Here is a 22,887-nt window from a genome sequence, read left to right as displayed (position 1 = left end):
TATGATTACATTTATACCAGTTCTAAAACAGGCAACACTCATTTATGGTGACAAAAATCAGGATAGTGAATAGTGGTTGCCTCTGACATCGGGGGAGATTGAGAAAGGGACATGAAGGAATTCCCTAGGTAATGAAAATATATATCTTGAGAGTGGTATGGGTTTCACAGGTGTATGAGTTTGTCAAAACTCATCCAATTGTACTTAAAAGTCTATGCATTTTACTGTATGTAAATGAAACCTCAATATAGTTGATATAAATATACATGTGGAATTCCCTCATGGTCTGTGGCCTGTGTGAGAGTTTAGGAAGGGGAACCCCCTCCCTGAGTAAACTCAGAATAGAACCAGCCATAGACTATGACCTGCCACCTGCAGGCAAGGCATCAGCACACCCAGTTGGTGTGCTGACAGTTCCAATCTGGCTCCTTCGGTGTGACCTCAGGGCCTTGCTTATGGAATGCTCATCCTGTTAGTCTTCATTGACCAGAGGGACCTTGGATCTTAGAGTGCCACTCTGAGATATAAAGTGGCCAGCTTTGCAGTCAGAGATCTGGGGTTCCAATCCCAACAGCCAGCTTCCTTCAGAAGTAGGTGACTTTGGTGAAATCACTTTGTCTCTCTGAAGCTCAGTGCTACGGAGGGGCAAGGAGCATTCGTCTTTGTATCTCCAGTGCCTGGAACATACATGTCTACTGAATGAGCAGCACAGTGCTGAGACAGGAAGGCTAGTCTACATACTTGTAAAGTAAAAGTTTTAGCCCTAGCCGGTTTGGCTCAGTGGATAGAGCATCAGCCTGCAGACTGAAGGGTCCCAGGTTCCATTCTGGTCAAGGGCATATGCCCGGGATTGTGGGGTCGATCCCCAGTAGGAGACATGCAGGAGGCAGATGATCAATGATTCTCTCTCATCATTGATGTTTCTATCTCTCTCTTCCTCTTTGAAATCAATAAAAATGTATTTTTTTTTTAAAAAAAAAAGAATATGATGAAAACTTTATAACCTCTATTTCCAGAAAAATACACATATACCAGTATACACCATTTTACATGCCTAAGGCTGGAGGGATCCCATGTAAAGATCCCCTGGTTCTGGAGGCCTTACTCAGCTCTGAAGGTTCTGTCAAGCATTCTTGCAACTCAGCTACTATTTGTTCTGCACCTAATCTCTGCTAGAGCCTTTGCTCTCATAACCCTCTGAGGATGGTTTGCAGATGAGGAAAATGAAGCTCAGAGAGGCCAAGTGACTTGCCCAAGATCACACAGCTAGTCATGGCTAGTATTGAGATTTGACTTCAATCTCATGCCTCTGATTCCAACCCTCTAACTTATTCCTTCAAGTGAGAATTTAATACCCTTCAGGTAGTTTTGGAATCCTATGCAAAGGGGCTGGTAACTATAAAGCTCTATAGTGACAGCAGGAATGACTGCCCAAATCCAGCCTGGTAAGAACATTCTGCAATGGGTGAGTGACTACAGGCTCATCCAGGAACAGGCCTCATGCCCAGCTCAAACATGTGTCATCTACCCCTCGATTTCTCAATTCAGCCCACAGCTTGAGGGGTGGGGGTGGAACAGAAGAGGGAAGAGAAACAGAGGAAATTACTTATAAAAAGAAGTTTCAGACTGAGTCATTAACATGACTTATAACTCAGACAAAGACTCTGGAGTAGGAGGGGGAAAAAGAAGGTCCTTATGAGAGGGCTCCCTCCTTTCTCCACGGAGTGAAGATGCTCAGGTGAATTAAGCCTCTCTTCAGGCTCTGGAGGGGGCTCCCCCTATTAAACAGGAGAGAGAGAGAGAGAGAGACAGAGAGAGAGACAGAGAGACAGAGAGAGACACAGAAAGAGAGACAGAGAGACAGAGAGAGACACAGAGAGAGAGACTGTGCTCTGATGCATTACCTTGTTTCACCTTCACCAAAGAGTAGATAATACTATTAAGCCCATTTTAAAGATGGGGAAATTGAGGCAGAGAGTTAAATGGTTTGCCCAAGGTCACACGGGCAAATGGTCAAAATTGGATTCTAACCCAGGACTGCTTATACTTCAAGAAAAAAGTTAAACAAAAAAACCAGGACAGCCTAACCCCAGAGTCTTCAGTTAACCACAACTCTAAATAGCTTCCTACATCCTGGTTGCTGTTTGCTTATAACTGAGCAGCTCTATAGAAGCTTCACCCACCCTCTCCTTTAATGCTCACAGTAGTCCTGTTTTACAGTTGAGAAAACCTCAAAGCAGTGAAATGACTTGCCCAAAGTCACCCAGAAGGTCAGCGTTGGGGTTGGGATGCCTGACTCCACATCCAGCGCTGTTGCCACTACCCACTCACTGCTGCCTTCCCAGGCAAGCTGGGCAGGAGTTGAGGCCGGAAGAAATAGTGGGGGCCACCAGAAGGTTTCTGGGGAAAAGGGATGGCCCAAGCGGCCCTCCTACTCCCTTGTCAGCATAGCCTTAGCACCTTTGCCTGCCTGCCAGTACCTTCATGGGGGTGGTGGGGGGGATTGGAGTGCTGGTGGGAGTGCTCATTTAGGTTTCCCTCCTGTTACTGTTGAGTCATTTCTCTGTTGAGTTCTTTGGAGTTAGTGGGAACCCCCCAAGAAATGGAAGCTACTCAGAAGACCTCAGTTCAAAGCAGAGGAACTTTCCAACCGTGCGGGGGATTGGTTTGTGATGTGGTGGAGTCTCCGTTGCAGGCAGTACTTGAGCAGAAACCGGATAACCATCTATGGGAGATTCCTGTACTGGGCGGAGGTCAGCCTTTAGGGCTGATCTTCTGACTGTGAGGTTTTATGAGTCACTGTGGGATAACGGTGATATAGTATGAGCTTTGGGGCCAGATAGATTCGGCCTCAAAACTTAGCTCAGCCACGTCCTTGCTGGGAGACTGTAGGCAAGACTCTTCTCTTAGCCTCAATTTCCTTGTATAAGATGGAAATTATAGGATCTACCTATAGATTGCTTTGAGCATTGGGAATGATATATATATTGTGCCCAATGTAAAGCAGGCACTCAATAAAGCATGCCTACTATTATAGGCATTAAATGATTGGTGGCCTTATATTACAGGTCTGGGTGAGAGAATTAAATCCATGTGCTAACCAAAAAACAAATGTTTACATACTTAACATATGTAGGAAACCCGCTTTTCTCTGAGAGTGCCTGTCTCAGAAATCATCTTGGAAAACACAATACAGAAATGGGTAAAATACAAGGAACGCTGAGGGGCTTTAATGCCTGTGCTGACAACTGAGAGTATGAGTCTTTGACAAGGTCATCTAAACGATCCCAGACGGGGAATAGGAATCTCCAAGACTTGACAAATCTCATTAGTTCTCTGCGTGTGCAGCCCAGGTGATGGGGAACTCACTACCTTCTGAGACTGTCCATAGGAAACTCCCCAGTTTCCCCAGCTTATTCTCCACTGTTTGCCATCTGGGAAATGCAACTTTCTAACAATGTAACCCCTAAATGAGACCAGACCCCAGTGTTATAGGAACATTTATGACCACAGGGCTGACTGAGGGGAAGAGTGATAACCAGCCAGGTGTGTGGAACACTGAAGTAGACCTTGGGCGTTCTCAGAAGCAGAGAGGTGGGGCAGCACCCTGGTTAAGAGTGAGTTTCAGAATCACATAGGTATCGTTCTGAGTTCTGCTCTGCCTTTTAGCAGTGTCCTTGGGCAAAACACTTAATCTCCAAGCCTCACATAAGGACCAAATGAAATAAGCACAGAAAACACTCGGTGTCTAGCATCTCCACATAGTATTTGTGTAATAGACGCGCCAATATTCCTTGGGAAGGGGCATCCTTGGGGGCCGGGGGGAGCTCAGGGATGATTATTTGAGCATTAAAGGGAACAGTGACCCTGGAACTTGGGGCTATCTGGATTGGCAATTTGTTTCCCTAAGCTGGCTTACTTTTATTGGTGGGTTTTGCCCAGGGAGTTGGTCCACAGAGAGGAAAGTTCCTGCCTGACATGCTGGCAGCTGGGGACTGTGTTTCTGGAGTCTATTGAGTTCTTGAGGGACTGCCCTGACCTTGTGAAAATTAGAACAAGCTTAACTGTACAAGTAGCACTTAGTTTCCGAAACTTGTTCATTTGATTTTCACTGGGAGGTGACACTAGGAGATGGGTGTGGATTATGATCCCAGTTAGCAAATGGGGAAACTGAGGCTCAGAGAAGGTAGGTATTTGGGTTTTGAGGTTGAGTTGCTACGAAAGCACGTGTGGACTCCCACTCCACCCATCACTGTTTCCTGGTTCTTGAGTCCTCCCTCTGGTGCCTGGGCCAAGACACTAACTGCTCTGGGCCTCAGAGCGCCAGCTTCCCTTCCTACTCTGAGGTGTAGTGTCTATGCTTCCCACAGCACCATCAAGTCCACGGGTCCTGCATTCTCTCTTCCTCATTCAACAAGCACTAGCTGAGGATCAAAATATTGTGTGCCAGGCCTGGTGCTAGGTGCTGGGGTTCCAGAAATGAACGAAACACAGCCTCCAGTTCACAGACTGGTGGAGAGAAAACACATCATCAGCTGTTTCTAAAACAGTGTGATGTACAAAGAGATGGAGAATGAGAGAGCCTGGGGACTCCAAAGGAGGGATGCCAAACCCTGTGGGGGGTGTCCTGGTTGGCTTCCTAAGATGTCATTTGAAATTTTCTAAAGGATGAGTAGAAGTTAGCCAGGACATGCAGCAGCAGAATCCAGTGCAGGGAGGAGCATGGCAAGTTCAGGTCTGTGAGCAGTTTGGAGACAAGCTATGAGAACTGATACTGGGGCTCAGCAGGGGCCAGATCACACGGGACACTGATTGTCAGGCTAGGATGGCTGGGCTCTGTCTTATAGACAATGAGGAGCCACTGCAGGCAGATGTTAGGTCAGACTTGATTCTGAATGGAGGGTGTTGGGGACCCAAAAGATGAGGAAGTCAGAAGAAGGCTGTGGCAAAAAACACAACTATGACAAGGAGGAAGGAGAGGAGGGGACGAGTGCCAAAAATATTTAGAAGACAAAAATTGATGGGGCCAGGATGCAGAATGAATGTGGGAAGTACCAGAAAGAATTCGGATGACGCTAAGGATTCCAGCTGAGGTCCGGAGTAGACAACCTTGGGTGGTGGGTGGGACAGGAAATGTTGGTTTCACTGCACAGAGGGTAAACTGAGCCTCAAAGAAGTATAATACACCCAAGTCAGGGGCTCAGTACTGTGTATATCAGTGGGTGTTCAGCCCCTGGGGATACAATACAGCTTTCCCTGACCCCATGGGGGTCATGGCTCAGAATCTTCACACTTACGTAGCTCTGAAGTTGAGCTGCTAGGATCTCCTTCCCTTATAACAGGACAGATTCACCTCTCAGGCCCTGGCTTTCTAAGCTGCACAGTAGATTCTGAGAAATAACAGGAGCAAAGAACCTGGGCCTTTAGATTTTGAATCTTCCCAGATTGGTTCCCCATTCTCACAGCACAGTCTCCTGCTAGCTCTCCCTCCTGGAGTGCTGTCTTTATTTTTGTATTTTTAATATTGATTTTGGAAGAATGGAGAGACAGAGACAGAGAGGGAGAGATAAGCCTGGATTTGTTGTTTCATTTATTTATGCATTCATTAGTTGAGTCTTATATGTGCCCTGACTGGGGATCGAACCTGCAACATTGGAGTATAGGGATGATGCGCCAATCAACCGAACTACCTGGCCAGGGCCCCTGGGGTGCTGTCTTTTTTGTTGTTAATCCTCACTGGAGGATATTTTTTCCCATTGGTTCTTAGAGAATGGGAGGGAGGGGGAGAGGGAGAGGAGCATTGATATTAGAGAGACACATTGATTGGTTGCCTCCCATATGTGCCATGACCAGGGCCAGGGATCAAATCTGCAACCGAGGTACATGCCCTTGACCAAGAATCGAACCCAAGACCCTTTAGTGCATGGGGCAATGCTCTAACCACTGAGCAACCAGCCAGGGCTGGGGTACTGCCTTTAAAAGCTAGTATGCTCCAGGACTCAACCACTGTTCCCCTTTCTTCTCTGTTCTCAGTCCCTACAATAGCACTTCTCAAACTTTCATGTACACACAAATGCAGATTTTGTTACAATATAGATTCTACCTATAGTCAGATCTGAGAATGGGCCTGAGATTCTGCATTCTAATAAGCTCCCAGATAATAGCAATGCTGCTGGCCCACTGACCACACTTTGAAAAGCCCAGCCTCTTGTTTCTCCAAACTAATGATTCCTAAATTTACCCTTCCAATCCAACTTTCTCTCCAGAACTCCAACTTCTCATTACTCTTAGTTGGAAGCTCTATTTAGATTTTTAAAAGCATCTCCCGTCCTGGCCAGTGTTGTTCAATGGTTAGAGCGCCAGCCCTTGCACTGAAGGGTCACAGATTCGATTCCCGGTGAAGGGCATGTACTTGGGTTGCAGGTTCTGTCCCCACCCTGGTCAGGGTGCGTGCAGGATGCAACCAATTGATGTGTCTCCCTCACATTGATGTTTCTCTCCTCTGTCTCTCCCCCGCTCCCTCCCTCCTTTCTACTATCTCTGAAAAGGAATGGAAAAAGTATCCTTGGGTGAGGATTAACAAAAAATAAAAAGACATCTCCTACAGAGTTCTCAAACCTGCTTTCCCCAACTTTTCCCTCAGTACTTACCTGCTCAAGCCAAAAATCTAGAAGTTAAAAAAAAAAAAATCTAGAAGATATCCATTAACTTCCTTTTTCTCTTAGCCTCTAAACCAGTGGTTCTCAACCTTCTGGCCCTTTAAATACAGTTCCTCATGTTGTGACCCAACCATAAAATTATTTTTGTTGCTACTTCATAACTGTAATGTTGCTACTGTTATGAATCGTAATGTAAATATCTGATATGCAGGATGGTCTTAAGCGACCCCTGTGAAAGGGTCATTCAACCGCCAAAGGGGTCGCGACCACAGGTTGAGAACCGCTGCTCTAAACCCAAACTGCCAGCAAGTGCTCTCTGCTGGACTTCCAAACACCGTCTGAGCTACTGCAGTAGCCACGGACCTGGTCTTCCTGCCCACCGCCTTCATCCCCATCAATTCTCTACACATTAGTTAGAGCGATCTTTTAAAAATGTAAATCAAATCATGTCACTCTCCTGCTTACTTACGTTCTTTTAGGCCTTGCATCTCAATTAGAATTAAACCCTAACTCCTTACCCTGGTCTGAAAAGCCAAGAATGACTGCCCTCCTTCCTAACTTCGTCTTGTGCAATCTCCTGAACCTGACATCACAGCCACATCAGCTCCTCTGTTTCCTGAGCAAGCCCAGCCTGTTTCCCCTGGGAGCCTTTGTCCTGACTCGGCCCTCTGCCTTGTGGTCTTGGCTGGCCTCTTCTCATCATTCAGATCTTAGCTTCTGGGTCATGTCCTCCGAGAGGCCTTCCCTGATCACCCCAATTTAACTCTACGTATGTCTTAACAGTAGTTGACCTTGGTTTATTAATTGTCCATTTTTCACTAGGAGGTTTCCTCACCAGAGGCAAGACCCATAAAAACAATGACCTTGCCAGACCGGTTTGGCTCAGTGGATAGAGCATCGGCCTGTGGACTGAAGGGTCCCAGGTTCGATTCCGGTCAAGGGCATGTACCTTGGTTGCGGGCACGTCCCCAGTGGGGGGCGTGCAGGAGGCAGCTGATCAATCTCTCTCATCGATGTTTCTGGCTCTCTATCACTCTCCCTTCTTCTCTGTAAAAAATCAATAAAATATTTTAAAAAAAACAATGACCTTGTTTTCTACTTGGTTCACCAGCACCTGAAGCAGGGCAGAGAGATCCTCAGAAAAAGTTTATCATGTAAGGCAATGTCATTCCCTCTCTGAGCCTCAGATTTTCCATCTATAAACAGGGATAAAAATAGCATCTACCTCACAGGGTTAAGATTAAATGAGATATAGCACTAGCTGGTTTGGCTCAGCAGACAGCGTGTCAGCCTGTGGACTGAAGTGTCCCAAGTTCAATTCCAGTCAAGGGCACATGCCCGGGTTGTGGGCTCAGTCCTCGGTGTGGGGCGTGCAGAAGGCAGCTGATCAATGATTCTCATCATTGATGTTTCTATCGCTTTCTCCCTCTCTCTTCCTCTCTGAAATGAATAAAAACATATTTAATTTTAAAAAAAGATTAAATGAGATATACATGTAAGACCCAGGCACAGTGCCTGGCACTTGGCCACCAACCCATGGCTAATAATTCCATTACTGTTATCAATAGCATAATGGAATCCCCTGGCAGGAATGTGAGGGCAGGTCCGGCAGGACTCCCACATGTTCTCCAAATGACCTGAGCTCCAAGTAGCTGGGCTAATCAGCCCTAGTACATTACTCATCCGTCACTGCCAAAGTCCTCACCTCCTGATAGCAGAGAGGGGGCAAATTCGGGGATGAAAAGTGGAGGCAAGTGTGCTTCAACTCAACTGTAAGTTTATTAGAAAGGCCATGGACAGATGAACCCTGAGTTACCAGCTGAGGAAGAAATGAAAAAAAGCCCCTGCCCGCCTGGCCCACCCCACAGGCCTCCTGTGTGCTCTGTCCTGTGGCAGACTCCAACAGAAGTCAGTCAAAAGTGCATTCCGGATCCTCCTCGGAGAGCGGCCACCCTAACTGCAGGGGACCCACTGGTGGGGCTGATGTGGATGCTGGTGCCTGGAACTGGGCGCCACGGGGCCTTGGTCCTCTCCTCTAGCAGGAAGTGGTTCCAGACTCCCCGGCAGAACATATGGAAAAGGAGCTGACTGGGGATAGAGCAAGTTCTGCTAAACAGCCAAGGGCTCTGGAAGTTGCTGCCTGGGAGGTGGGTGCAGATGGCTGCAGAAGGCCAATCGTGGGGTCCCCAGGGTAGGACTGCAAAACTGCTCTAAGGCGTCTCAGCCACAGAGAGCCCTAGTGTGACTCAGTGCCCCTCCTGGGGTTGCACGGGGCTATTTCTGCTCCCAGAAAGGCAAATGAATCTTGTAAAAATCCATGGTGGCTGATGTCATTTTTCCTTAAAAAAAAGATAAGAGTTTGTACAGTGAATCGATTTCAACCAGCAGAGCCTGAGCCGAGAAGAGTCCGTCCTCAGGAAGGAGAAGGCACTTCTCACACCCTCACTGGGGTGATCTGGGCTGGCTGCTTCCGGGGCCCCTCGGGGCTCTGCTGCCTCTGGCCCTGTGGCTCAGGCCCGCTCTCTCCGGGAAAGAGGTGCCTCCATCGAGCTAGCACTGCCCTGCAGCCTGGATGCCCTGGCCCCTCACAGGGTGGTGGACGGCAGCTTCCTCACCCGCCGCTGCGCCAGGATAGATGACTCGATGGGCTTCAACTGAGGGGTGGGCTTGGAGCTGTTGAGTGCAGAGTAAGTAGCTGCCATGGCTCCCTGGGAGAGAAGGTAGTAGGTTAGTTCATGATGATGGGGAGGTATAGGGGGGAGGAGGGACATGTGCTCCAGGGTCAGGCCAGCTCCTCCCAGTGTTCCGCAGCCTGCCCAGCCCCGTTAATCCAGTCTTGGTCAGTAGTCCTGCTTCCTGCCTCAGATGTAAGGGGCTGTGACCCCCGGAGGCCTGGAGGCCTGGGATGTACTGTTGACACCTCTGCATGCTAGATCTGGGCTCCAGGACAGACAGACATGGCATCTCCTGACCTAGCCACCCCAAGTCCTTGCCCAGGAAAACTTGCCTTGGGTCCCTGGATGCCCAGTAGCTGGGATGGCCATACCTTTACAAGTTGTAAGTCCTGATGGGATAGCTGGCTCTGAGGAAGCTTGTCCTTCTGGGTGATCCATGGGTGCTGCAGGACCTGCTTAGCTGTGAGGCGCTGGTGGGGGTCCACGTGTAGCATTTTAGACACCAAGTCCTGGGGACACAGTGGGCAAGGGGGTTGGTGGGAGGGGCCGGCAGGGGCACATACAGCTGTGTCCCACTGATGGGGAATGGGCAAGGCAACCATTTCCCACCCTCTCCTGCCTAAACCCTGCAGTAGCCCCTCCCTGCAATCCATTCCTCACACTACTCCAGGGCCCCACTGAGCACAGGCCCTTCTTTGGGACTTCTTCCCTTTCCTTTCTCTTTCATCTTCTAGAAGCCACGCAGGAAGGTGGGAAGAACCTAAGGTTGGGGTTGAGCAGACTCAGGTTCAAAATGTGACTCTTCTGCTCAACTGAGTATCCTGGGCGATTTACTTCAACTCTCTGAGCCTCAGTGTCCCCTCTGAGAAACAGGAATTACAACAATACCTGCCTCATAGGCTGATGTGAGGTGTACAGCTCATTAAGGGCTCAACCCAGTGTCCAGCACACAGGTGCCATAACTGCATACTTGCTCACATTGAAAGCCCAAACGTTCCCTCCTCTGAGAAGGCCTCTCTGCTTGGCATGGTCAGTAGCTCTGCTCTGTGCCTCCACGGCCTGTACCCCTGGCCAGGAAGACCCACTTCTCTCCACTGCCTGGCATCTCTGTTCCTTATATGCAAGCCTGTATCTCCCCCCACAGCAAGTTCCCATAAGGCATCATCACAGCTCTCTGTCCCCTGTGGGTCCAGAACACGGGAAGAGCCACTGAATGATTACCCAGTTGACCAAACAAGGTGTGTGTGTGTGTGTGTGTGTGTGTGCGCGCGCGCGCGTAGGCAGGCTATGTGGGAATCTTCCACTTGGAAAACCGAGGCTTCAGGTCACCTGCTCATGACCTACTGAAAAACCCTGGGACGGTCCCTGCCTCCCCACCCCAAATAGGCTGGGTCCAGCCTCAGACTCACCTTGGCTGTCTCTGATACTGTGTCCCAGTTTCCCCCACTGAGGGTGAACTTCCCACTGCCGATCCGGGTCAGGATTTCCTCGGGAGTGTCACTGGGTCCATTGGCGAATGGAGTGTATCTGGAGAAAAGCCCACCCAGTCTGGGTATTGCCTCTGGACTCCATCCTGGGGTTCAGAGTGGAGGGCTGGGTCTCCCCCTTCTGACTGGGTATTCCCAAGAGCAGCATCTTTCTCCTCAAGGTGAAGCGTCCAAAGCTAGGGCCACGTCCCTATCTTCAGACCTTCCTGAGGCAGGGCTGAGTTTCGCCCATCAGACAAGCACCACCCCAGCCTGTACTCTAGGGCTGGGTAGTGGGAGGGGGCCAGGCCAACAGGGCACTCACCCCGCCAGCATGGTGTACAGCAGAATGCCCAGGCTCCAGATGTCACAGCCTTCATCGTAGCCCTGGCGCTTCAGCACCTGGCAGGAAGGAGGGCAGGGGAGTGTGGTCAGTCTGAGGGGCAGTGACAAGTGCTCGCCTGCTACTCCCCAAAGGGGAGGTTCCCATGGCTGGATCCTCCCTTGGTCCTAGGCCAGTGATGGCGAACCTTTTGAGCTCGGCGTGTCAGCATTTTGAAAAACCCTAACTTAACTCTGGTGCCGTGTCACATATAGAAATTTTTTGATATTTGCAACCATAGTAAAACAAAGACTTATATATTTGATATTTATTTTATATATTTAAATGCCATTTAACAAAGAAAAATCAACCAAAAAAATGAGTTCACGTGTCACCTCTGACATACGTGTCATAGGTTCGCCATCACTGTCCTAGGCCAAGGCCACAGAGACTGCGCGTCCTCACTCACAGCTGAGGTCAGGCCACTCACCTCAGGGGCCACGAAGTTGGCAGTGTAGCAAGGTGTCATGAGGAGCCCATTCTCAGCCCGCAGCTGCTTGGCGAAGCCAAAGTCACAGATGCGCAGGCACTCGGGGTTCCCAGACTCATCTACGTAGAGGATGTTGCTGGGCTTGAGGTCCCTATGCACAACCTGGGGGCAGAGGGCGGTCAGTTCTCAGTGTGGGCAGGTGGCTATGGCTCAGATCCACTGCCGGGGAGGGAGAGTTCGGAAGATGGGCCCCGAGAGAGGGACTGACTGAGGGAAGCAGAATCTGAAAGGAGGGGAAGGGGCTGAAATGAGGCCTTTCATGCTGCTGGTACTGCCCACCTGGAATCTCTATGTCCATGATTACAGGGCAGCTCTGACATCACCTATCCACACTCACCTCCCTTTTTCTCCCCTCAATTCTGCCCTTCACATAATCTTACCTAATGGCAACTCCATCTTTCCAATTGCTTGGGTCAAAATCTTAAGAGGCATTCTCGTTTTCTCATATGCCTCAATCAATCCATCGCAAGCTCCATTGGCTCTACCATTAAAACATACTCAGAGCCCAACCACTTCTCAGCCCCTCTACCAGGAGCACTGATTCCAGCCGCCGTCATGCCACCGCCGGATTACAGCAACCACCGTGTAACTGGCCTTCCTGCGTCACCCTCACCTCCTACAGTCTGTTCTAAACACAGCAGCCAGGGGAATGCTGTTAAATGTACGTCAGATCATGTCATCCCAGCCAGAAACCTTTGAAGGCTTCCCCTCTCAAGAGGAAAGTCCTGACAATGGCCTAAGTGGCCCCACCTGATCTCTCCCCTACCCATCACCCACATCCCTTGCACTCTCTGGTCTTCTAGCCACACCAGCTTCTTTGCTCTTCCTTCCACATGCCAAGCACACTCCTGCCTCCGGGCATCTGCCTGGCTCATTCTCTGTTTCTTTTAGGTCTCAGCTCAGATGTCACTGTATCAGTGAGGCCTGGACGACTCCATATAAAACAGCCGTCACCGAGAAGTGCTCCTGGTTTCCTTCTTCTGCGTTACTGTCATCCAGAGCATTTACTACCATTTGACATATTTACTTAGTTGTTTTCGGAATCCACCTACAGGAATGTAAGCTCCAATAGTATTTTGCTCACTGCTATAGCCCAGACTTTAAAGAAGTTCTAACACATAGTAGGTATTCAATAAATATCTATTGAATGAATGGATGAATAACACTTACTACTGAGACCTTATGCCAATGACTTTCCTCTGGTCCCCATTTGCTCATTTGTAACCTGAGAGGGCTGAGCCACTCCACTTTTCATCTTCTCCAACCCCTCTACATGGTTCTCTATTCAGTCACTCCTTTATCACCTAATTATTGACAATTCAGATCTCTGATCCTTGCCCGGAACTTTCCTGAGTGCAAGTCTTACAGCTGTTTACCAGGTGGCAACCACTGAATACTCCACAGACCCTCACACCCAACACAACCCAGATTAAGCTCATTCTCACCCACCTACTCCTCCTCCCATGAGCTAATGGTACCTCCCTAGGCATTGTCAAACAACTTCAATGGCTCTTTGCTACCTGCAAGATAAAGCTAAAGTCCTCATCCTGTTCCAGGCTCATCATCCACTGCATCCCTCAAGCACCCTGAGCTCGGGCCAGTGGGGCTCCTTTGGTCACAAACAGCTCTGTCTGTCAGTACAACGCCTGCTCACCTCGAGCACCCAGCACAGGGCCTAGCACAGAGCAAATGCTAAATGAACTCTGTTCAATGAATGAACAAATCATACCTCTGAAACATGTAAGACCTTTCGGGTTAGATCCACTGCGTCTCATTGATTAGCTGCCTTTATGAGATGGTCCTTTTATAGTCCCAGTTGAGCCCTGAACCCTCTAGCAGGTGCCACGAGGTGGGCAGGTTGGAGGGTAGACATGACCCAGGCTAGTCCAGCTCCACAGGGGAAAGTGTCAGATAGATGAGGAGGAAAGGGCTACACTGGCAGAGTGGTCCCGGCTGCACTATGAATTGCATCCAGGCCATGGGGAAGCCCCTTCCTGGGCAGTCCCTGCCCAGCCCCTGGGGCCCTCTCCTTCCTAACACTAGCATAGGGATAAGCCCAGGCCCTCAGAATGTAGGCTCTTCTCTTCTCCCTGCAGAGGGCCCAGCCGAGCTTCCCAGATGTCAGGGATGCGCAGCTTGGTTGCGGACATCGACTCTGTCGGACAAGTGATCTTCCTGGTTTACAAAGTACTTTCCCAGCCATGCTCTCCGTGGGGCCCACTGTACTTGGTAAGTGTGCAGGGCAGGGACTGTAGGCTCATTTTACAGAGAAGGAAACCAAGGCAATGAGAGGAGAATCGACTTGCTCGTCTAAGTAAGAAGCAGAGATAAGACTTGATCCCAGTTCTGACCTTAATTCCAGTCTTTCTAGTTTAGTGTAGCACCGATGACACTTTTGGGAAACAGGGATATGGAAGTTTTTAATCTATATTCCCTAATACAACATGGAGAAACAACAAACTCCTACAGGGAACTGGCTCACCATAGCAGGTAGCCCCATAAGTAATTACGATACCTGTCCCCAGGTCCTATGTGGGGAGAGGGGGGAGCATATTCTCACATCTCACTATATTGAAAAGCACAATAGGCTGGACAAGCAATGAGTGAAGCCAGGCTGAGTGGGAGCCATGTCAACCAGTCTAAAGGGGCATCTGCTACTTACTCCAGCCAACAGTCACCGTGTAACAACACAGGCCCTGGCTCCAAAAGCAGCCAAATGACCAAACCAAAGCAAACCCCAAACAAAAAAAATCCCACATCTTGTAGGCCAAACCAAATGTCTGTAAGCCAAATGTAGCCACTGAGTCAATAGGCAGAGTTGTGGTTTCGTCAAGAGTCAGGCAGGCCATGGTGAGAATCCTGGCTTTACTAGAGGTGATCTTGGGATGTCACTTAACCTCTCTAGCCCTTGGTTTTCTCACTTGTAAAATGGAATGGTAATAACGCCGAGCCCCCAGGGCTGCAAGAAGGAGCACTTGAGTTGTTTACCAGGAATACTCAGCACAGAGCTTGAGATATGGCTGCTGCTGTCATAGTCACCCCAGCACTTGCTTGGGCTGAGCCCCACCATCATACAGTGACTGCTTGCCAGGTGCACTTAAAAATTAGAGGACAGCCTGGCCAGCGTGGCTCAGTGGTTGAGCGTCGACCTATGAGCCAGGAGGTCACGGTTCGATTCCCGGTCAGGGCACATGCCCGGGTTGTGGGCTCGGTCCCCAGTGTGGGGCGTGCAGGAGGCGGTCGATCGATGATTCTCTCTCATCATTGATGTTTCTATCCCTCTCTCCCTCTCCCTTCCTCTCTGAAAGCAATAAAATTAAAAAATTAGAGGACAATCCTGGCCAGAGTGGTTCAGTTAGTTGATTGAGTGTTGTCCTGGGCACTGGAAGGTTGCTGGTTTGATTCCCGCTTGGGGCACATACCTGGGTTGTGGGTTCGATCCCTGGTTGGGACGTGTATGGAAGGCAGCTGATGGATGTTTCTCACATCAATGTTTCTCTCTCTCTCCCTCTGTCTTCCTCTATCTCTCTCTCTCCAATCAATACAAATATATTTATTTTGAAAATTACAGGACAAGAAGGACAGGGCAAGTAAAAGACAGGTGCCATTCACAGCAGCATTTGATCCACACAGACAGGAACAGAGACTCTGGAACCAGATTAGCTATGTGACTTTTATTTAAGCTCCCAGAGCCTCAGGACCCTCGCTTATCAAATGGATGTAATGATAATACCTGCTTCATAGGTCCATGGGAACACTTAAATGAGTTTGTCTGTAAATGCTTAGAACTTTGTCTGGCCTGTGGCAAGTGCTATGTAGTGGCAGCTGTCATTAGCAGCAATAGCATCTCTGTTATCATCAGCATCCCTGCAGGATGTTCATTTAGGTGCCCGTGACTAGCCAGAAAATAAAAACTGGCATTCTTTTATGTAAATTATCTGCTACACAGCATCCCTGCAGGATGTTCATTTAGGTGCCCGTGACTAGCCAGAAAATAAAAACTGGCATTCTTTTATGTAAATTATCTGCTACACAGAGAAGCCAAAGTGTGACTTTCTACTAAGTTCTCAAACAGGCTGTCCCTGGCACGCTGGGGCCCTTACAGAAACAATATAAGGGAAGCTAGAGACTTAAAAGGGATTCGTGTATTAAACAAAGAACTCTTGCAAAAGATGATAAAAAAGGCAGACAACCCAATTTTTAAAGATGAACAAAAGATTGAGCAGGCATCTCATAAAACGCAATAAACACATGAAGAAGTGCTCAACTTCACTAGTTATCAGGGAAATGCAAATTAAAACCACTATGAGATACCACCCCACACCTACCAGAATGGCTATGATTAAAAAGATGGTCACCAAAAGACAAGTACTAGAATGTCACAGCAACATTATTTGTCACAGTCAAAAACTGGAAAGATAACAACCCCGTGGCCACTAACAGATTGCACAATTTAATCGTGGTCTGTTCACACAGTAGAAACTACACAACATGAGTAAACTGCAGCCACACAACAATGTGGATGAATCTCAGAGAGACTGCTGAGTGGCAGAAGCCAGAAAGATATAAAAGAGCATGTTTGTCTAAAATTCAAAGACGGGCAAAACTAATCTAAGCTCCTAGAAGTTAGCTTAGAATGCTTATCTTTGGAGAGGGGGCAGCGACTGGAAGGAGAACTGGTTACAAGGATGTACTCACTTTTTGAAGAAAATGTACTGACTTGTACATAATGTGTGTTTATGTGATATTTCAATAAAGATGTAAGAGATCCCAGTGGACCCTGCTCTCTGTTACTCCCTTCCCATCCTTTGGTTCGTATGGGATTCCCAGCTTCTAGACCACAGATGCTGCCAATATTTACTCAGCCAAGAGAATCTCCCTCCATATTTAGACTCAACAAGAACTTCCCATTTCCTTAGCATCTGCCCTGGTTTTCGGAAAGGGCCAGAAACTTTGGAGACACACCCAGCCAAGTGGTGGTCTGTACTTGGAGCCCGTGGAGAGGCTCACTACTTTGGAAACAGCTCTCCCTCTGAAAGACCTTCCTTATTCTGGCCCCACTGGAAACTCACTGCTTCGGCCCTGTCTTCTAAATCTTCTTGAGGGTAGTAACTTTAACACAGTAGGAAAAGGAAACACATTTACTGTCTGACCTATTTAAATATTAGTCTGTGGAAACTGGCCATTTCAAAAACCAAAACCTGCCCTAACTGGTTTGGCTCAGTGGATAGAGCATCGGCCTGCAGACTGAAGGGTCCCAGGTTCGATTCCAGTCAAGGGCATGTACCTTGGTTGTGGGCACATCCCCAATGGGGAGTGTGCAGGAGGCGGCTGATCGATGTTTCTCTCTCATTGATGTTTCTAACTCTCTATCCCTCTCCCTTCCTCTCTCTAAAAAAATCAATAAAATATATATTTTTAAAAACACTTCAAACATGACCATAACACAGTGGTCCTGAACCTTGGCTGCACATTAGAATCACCTGGGAATCTTTTTAAAATCCTGATTTCTGGGGCTCATCCTCCAGAAATTCTGTTTCTTTGGTAAGGGGTGAGGCCACAATATTAGTAACCACTGCCATAACAGTACATGTGGTAACTAAACTGAAGCTCTGGTTACGAGGTAAAGTTCTTTTTTTACAAAATAATCCGCCCTAATACATTAGACAGAACCAGACATTGCCATTTTTGCAAACCCTAATCACTGATTCAGGCAGAGGTCCTGAAAGGACGGAACCATTCTGGGAGAGGTTGTTGAGGATCTTTATCGTCAGCCCCACCCACTGCCGCCACCTGTCCACCATTCCTAGGCTGTTACCACCTGACATGATTAATGACTAAGGGGGGCAACATGACATGCTGCTCAGGAAGTGATGCCACACTACACCTCCCATGAAGTATTTTTTAGCTCCTTGCTCGCAAAAAGAAGCTGGAGCTGAATCTAAGTAAGATATTTGAGCACTTGAAATTTATAGAAAATGCAGACAACAGAGAAACAGTTAAAATGATGCCATGAGGAAGCAAACAGGCACATTCCACGTAAGAATGACCTCTTCAACAAGACAGTGGCATAAGAAAGGGGGCTTTTATTGTGGAGGTTATATGGATGCCCACATTTAACGAAACTCATCAAATTGTAGACTTAAGATCTACTGTGTGCAGGCCCTGGCCGGATAGCTCAGTTGGCTGAGTGACACCCCAATTCACCAAGTTGTGGACTCAATCCCCAGTCAGGGCACATACAAGAATAAACCAATGATTGCATAAATAAGTGGAACAACAAGTTGGTATTTCTCTCTCTCTCTCAAATCAATAAATAAAAAAAGATCTACTGTGTGCAAATTTTATTGTAGTTTTAGAAAAGAGACTTAAGGGATATAAGTGAATAAAAAGTGTGGATCTTGCAGAGACTGATACCAATAAACCAATCACAAACAGATATATTTAGAAGGACAATCAATAGGGAACACATATCTATTGATAGGGTACTATGTGAGAACAAGTAACCATCCATTTTGATAGCTGTTGTGAAAGAAAATATTTGCCTTTTTTAGAGTTATAGCTATATAACAAAGATGATGTGATATGCTTTATTTTTATCTTCTTTTTTAAAATCCTCAACCAAGGATATGTGTGTGTTTTCTCATTGATTCTACAGAGAGACCAGGGAGAGGGAGAGAGAGAGAGGGAGAAACATCAATCGGTTGCCTCCCGTACACACCCTGATGGGATCAAATTTGCGACCCTTTCGTGCATGGGACAACACTCATGCACAGAATACTTTAATTACAGGTATTTATGGGTTAAGTGTCATAAAGTTGGCAACTTCCTTTCAAATACACTCTTTAAAAAAATGTATTTATACAGAGAGATAGAGACAGAGAGAGAGAAAGAAAATGTAGCAAACTGTTAAGATCTGGTGAAACTAGAAGGGAAATGGTTTTCATTATATTATTTTTTAAATTTTTCTATAGGTTTGAGCTTTTTCCTCAATAAAAAGTTGGGGGAAAATACATCAGTAACAACAAAAAAGAAAGGAAGAACAAAAGAAAGAAAAGGGAGAGAAGGAGGGGAGGAAAGGAGATAGGAAGGAAGGGAAGAAGGCGAGAAAAATCTTGATAATTCTTGAATCTGGGTGATGGGTACCTGGGGTTCATTATCTATTCTTCTAGTTTTGTATAGCCTTGGGATAGCCTTGAAAACTTCTATAATAAAAAGTTAATTTTAAAAAAGGCATAGCAACGATCTGGTCCTATTTCCCCCTAATGTTTATGTGGCCTCTCCCACTAGCCTGCACTGGACCATGGTACTTTGAGTGCAGTGCACTTCATGTCACCTGCACCCTGTGGGGTGGATGTCTTGTTATTGGAAGTTTGCAGCTGAGAGGTGAGAGAGGATCAGAGAGGTGAGACTTTCCCAACCTCACACACAGGACTTGAACACAGCCAGTTGGATTACAGAGCCTGCATTATTTTTTGTTGTTGTTAATCCTTATCCGAGGATATTTTTCCACTGATTTTTAGAGAGAGTGGAAGAAAGAGGTTAAGACACAGAGAGAGAAACATCAATGTGAGATATCACATCAGTTGGTTGTCTCCTGCAGGAGCCCTGACCTGTTTAGGGCCCGGGCTGGGGAGGAGCCTGCAACCAAGGTACATGCCCTTGACCAGAATCGAACCCAGGACTCTTCGGTCCGCAGGCCAATGCTCTATCCACTGAGCCAAACTGGCTAGAGCCAGAGCCTGCATTCCTAACCCCCATACTGTCTGACTGGAAGCACCTAAAACATCATCTTCTCCAGAAACTCATGCTAACTCTATTTTGACTTAAATATACTACAGGAACTTTTCTATCTTCGCCTTGTGCAGTGATAGAGGCCAAGTTCTACTACAGTGGGGCCTTGACTTACAAGTGTCCCGACTAACGAGTTTTTCGAGATACAAGCCATCTCTCGGCCGATTTTTTGCTTTGAGTTGTGAGCTAAAATTCGGGTTACGACCCAGCTTCAGATACCCCACCGCTAGTTGGCGCAGCGAACATCACAGTGACCGCCACAACATCAGCCCAGCATCACGTGTCTCACTCGTTCACTTTTTGATTTGACATACAAGTAATTTGAGTTACGAGCTCCGTCACGGAATGAATTAAACTTGTAAGTCAAGGCCCCACTGTATTTGGACATCCACCTCTTCGGTAGCTCCTGCTGTGTTTCCAGTAGCATTTCCTCCTGCATCCACTTTCTCTGTCCTAGCAGCCGAAACCACAGCCAGATACACCTCCCTGAAGCCTTGAGTGCCCCCATAGTGACCCTGCTTCTTCCTAACTCAAAAAACCATTCCCTGTCTGCAACTCCCCATCCAAACTCTTCAGCCAGACATACTAGCTCCACTCTTCCCTGGCTGTATGACCTTGGGCAAGTAAGTTCACATCTCTGAGCCTCAGTCTTCTTACCTGTAAAGTGGGCCAATAACAGCACCATAGGGTTTTGTGAAAATCAAAAGGAAAGAGCGTAGTAGGTACTGAATAAATGTTCCTTTTCACAATTTGGCCTTGTCTCTCCCTCCCTCCCTCCCTCCCTCCCTTCCTTCCTTTCATCCATCCACTCACCCACTACATCTGTCTGGCTGTTGAAGACTGCCACTGCCTGGGCCAAGTCCAAGGTCATGTACTCTGCTGATGGTATGCCCCCCACTCAGTGCTCCCTACCAGAGACTTACCCCCTGAGAGTGCAGATACTCCACGGTTTTGCTAATGGTGTGCAGGACGAAGCTGGCCTCCCGCTCGGAGAAGAATTTCTGCCGTAGGATCTTGTCCAGCAGCTCCCCACCCCGCATCAGCTCTGTCACCAGGTACACATGTTTGCCATCATCGTACACCTGCCAAAAACTGTGCCATCAGGCCCCTCCCCTCAATGCCAGGACTGGACCCCTTGGTCACCGTTCACCAGGCCAGGAAAGAATGACATGAGCGGGGGCATGTGTTCTGCTCAGGGCCTTCAGATATTTGGGCCTCTGTTCTCCCTGGACAAGAAGATGCTGGTACTTGTCTCCTGATGGGCAGGAAACAACCAAACAATGCCCAAGTCTGAAGTGAAGGGTTCCTGGGGTGCAGGCAGACCAGAGGCACCAAGAGTACCCCCTCTCCCATGAACAGAGGAGGATCAGAAGTCAAAGGAATGGCAGACCTGAGACAAATCCTAGAGTCGAGTGCCTCAGTCCTCACCCATTTCAAGGACCCCCACTCACATCTTTTAGAGTGATGATATTGGGGTGCTGCCCATACCGCAGAAGAATCTCAATCTCTTCCGAGGGATCCCGCTTGCTCTTGTCGATGACCTGAGGAAAAAGGGTGCATGTAGCAGCATTTCCTCCTGCATCCACTGCAGGGCCTAGCATCCAGCCGCACACCTTTCCCCCATCCAGAGCCCCAGGCACCAACCCTCCTTGCCAAAGGGCAAATGCTATATTGGCCTCCTCGCCACTCCCCGCCCCCATCCCGCCCTGTCCAGATACATGGTTGGAGGCCCACCTTGACAGCATACTCCATGTTGGTGGCCTTGTGGACACAGCGCTTGCACACGGAGTAGGAGCCCACACCAATCGTCTCTTTTACCATGTAGCCGTCGCTGAAAACCAGGTTCTTCCCATGCAGCTGCTGTAGGAGACCAAGAGATGGGCTGGCCTTCTGCTTTAGAATGCAGAGGTTTCCCAGCACCTGAGGTCCAGGCTCTGTGGAGATGGCACCAGGCAGCAGCCAGGACTGGGGTAGAATGCTGGATGTGTGACCCTGGGCAAGAATTTGGCCCTCCCTGGACCTACATGATGGGCACACTCGCTGGTTCCCATGCTGCTGTCAGAGAGCAGTGAAATGGGTAGGCTTGAGAGGCATGCAGGAGCCCTGAGCTGGGTCCCAGCTCTGCCACTTCCTGTAGCCTTGGGCGAGTTGCCTTCCCTTTCTGGGGTGTCAGAGCCCACTTCATAAGGTATCCCAAGGTTCCAAGACATTAATTGCCGGGAGCTGGTCCATGCTTGCTGTTTCAAGGGACCTGGCATATATGCTATACTGTTCTTAATATGTTTGCTCACCTTCTTGGCACTATGTGTTTTAACCAAGGTCTGTGAGAAAGGGTGTTTCCCCAGGTAGGGATTTTCCCCTGAAGTTAGGGAGGGAATAAAACCTCTTAACTAAGTGCCAGGCGGGTAATTAATCACTTTAACTATGAACAATCATGCTTAAGCTACATAATCTTTACTCCCTGGAATGGAGATAAGAAACGCCCTAACCTTTGTAATAGAGATTGATAGGATTGAATCAACTGGTATAAATACAGATGTAATAAGACAGCAAGACACAGAACTTAGAACACAGAACTTAGAACACAGAACTTAGATTGAGAGAACATGGCAAAAGATCCTGGACTGAACCTGACTACAGAAATTGGCAAGAGAACCTGACTAGAACCTGGTGACTGAACCTGGCTGGAGAACCTGGACAGAACCTGGCTGGAGAACCTAGCGAGGGAACATGGCTACAGAACCTGGCTGGAGAACCTGGAGAACCTAGCAAGAGAACATGGACACAGACCCTGGCAGGAGATCCTAAGCAGAACCTCTCTGGAGATCCAGACCAGAACTTGGCTGGAGATCCTGGCTGGAGATCCTGGCTAGGCTGCTGATCAACTGAACACTGTCTCTGTGTCCTTCCTTCTTCGCCGACTCCGTCCACACCTTTGGGGACCCCTGGACCTGCTGGGGTTGGACCCCGGCAATTAATAATAGCAAATGCTTCGATAATGCTTAGCGTGTGGCAGATACCATTCTAGGCACTTTCTATCAGGTGACCACACGGCCCATGGACAGCCCTGGTTTATGCCTGCTGTTCTCACATCCAGTCTGGTTTAACATTCGTCTTGGACAAAGATGTCCAGTTGGATAATAAATTACATAGTCATGTTAACTTTACACATATCAACTTATATAATCCTCACAACCCTATGGAAAGTTTTTATCATCATCCTCATTTACAGATGAGGAAACTGAGGCATCAGGAGGGTAAGTGTCTCAATCAAGTCCCTCACCTTGGAAGTTCTGAACCCAGGCAATGAGTTCCAGGGTCTACATTCTTGCCTCTCAATTCTAAATTTTCCACGGAGTCGGGAAAATGTGCAAATGGGGAACAAGTGAGAGGAGACAGGAGCCCCCTGCTACCCGTCCCT

At 48.0% G+C, this 22,887-nt stretch overlaps 1 protein-coding gene across 6 annotated transcripts in view; it reads right to left on the bottom strand.

Moving 5' to 3' along the window:
* Positions 1-8,414: 8,414 nt before the first annotated feature.
* RPS6KA1 (ribosomal protein S6 kinase A1) overlaps positions 8,415-22,887 on the bottom strand; it is a 40,868-nt gene continuing 26,395 nt past the window's right edge. For 5 of the 6 annotated variants that reach the window (XM_036348689.1, XM_036348690.1, XM_036348691.1 and 2 more), the window contains 8 exons: positions 21,201-21,326; positions 20,918-21,007; positions 20,390-20,548; positions 11,613-11,774; positions 11,126-11,202; positions 10,744-10,861; positions 9,706-9,843; positions 8,415-9,367 (listed from right to left, as the gene is read on the bottom strand). In XM_036348689.1, coding sequence (XP_036204582.1) covers positions 9,245-9,367; positions 9,706-9,843; positions 10,744-10,861; positions 11,126-11,202; positions 11,613-11,774; positions 20,390-20,548; positions 20,918-21,007; positions 21,201-21,326 — 993 coding nt within the window. In that variant the 3' untranslated portion in view covers positions 8,415-9,244. The remainder of the gene's footprint in view (positions 9,368-9,705; positions 9,844-10,743; positions 10,862-11,125; positions 11,203-11,612; positions 11,775-20,389; positions 20,549-20,917; positions 21,008-21,200; positions 21,327-22,887) is intronic. The other variant, XM_036348692.1, reaches the window with a different exon arrangement.

The sequence above is a fragment of the Myotis myotis genome, unplaced genomic scaffold (genome assembly GCF_014108235.1).
Source record: "Myotis myotis isolate mMyoMyo1 unplaced genomic scaffold, mMyoMyo1.p scaffold_m19_p_2, whole genome shotgun sequence".
NCBI lineage: Eukaryota > Metazoa > Chordata > Mammalia > Chiroptera > Vespertilionidae > Myotis > Myotis myotis.
This window is presented reverse-complemented; position numbering and strand designations above follow the sequence as displayed.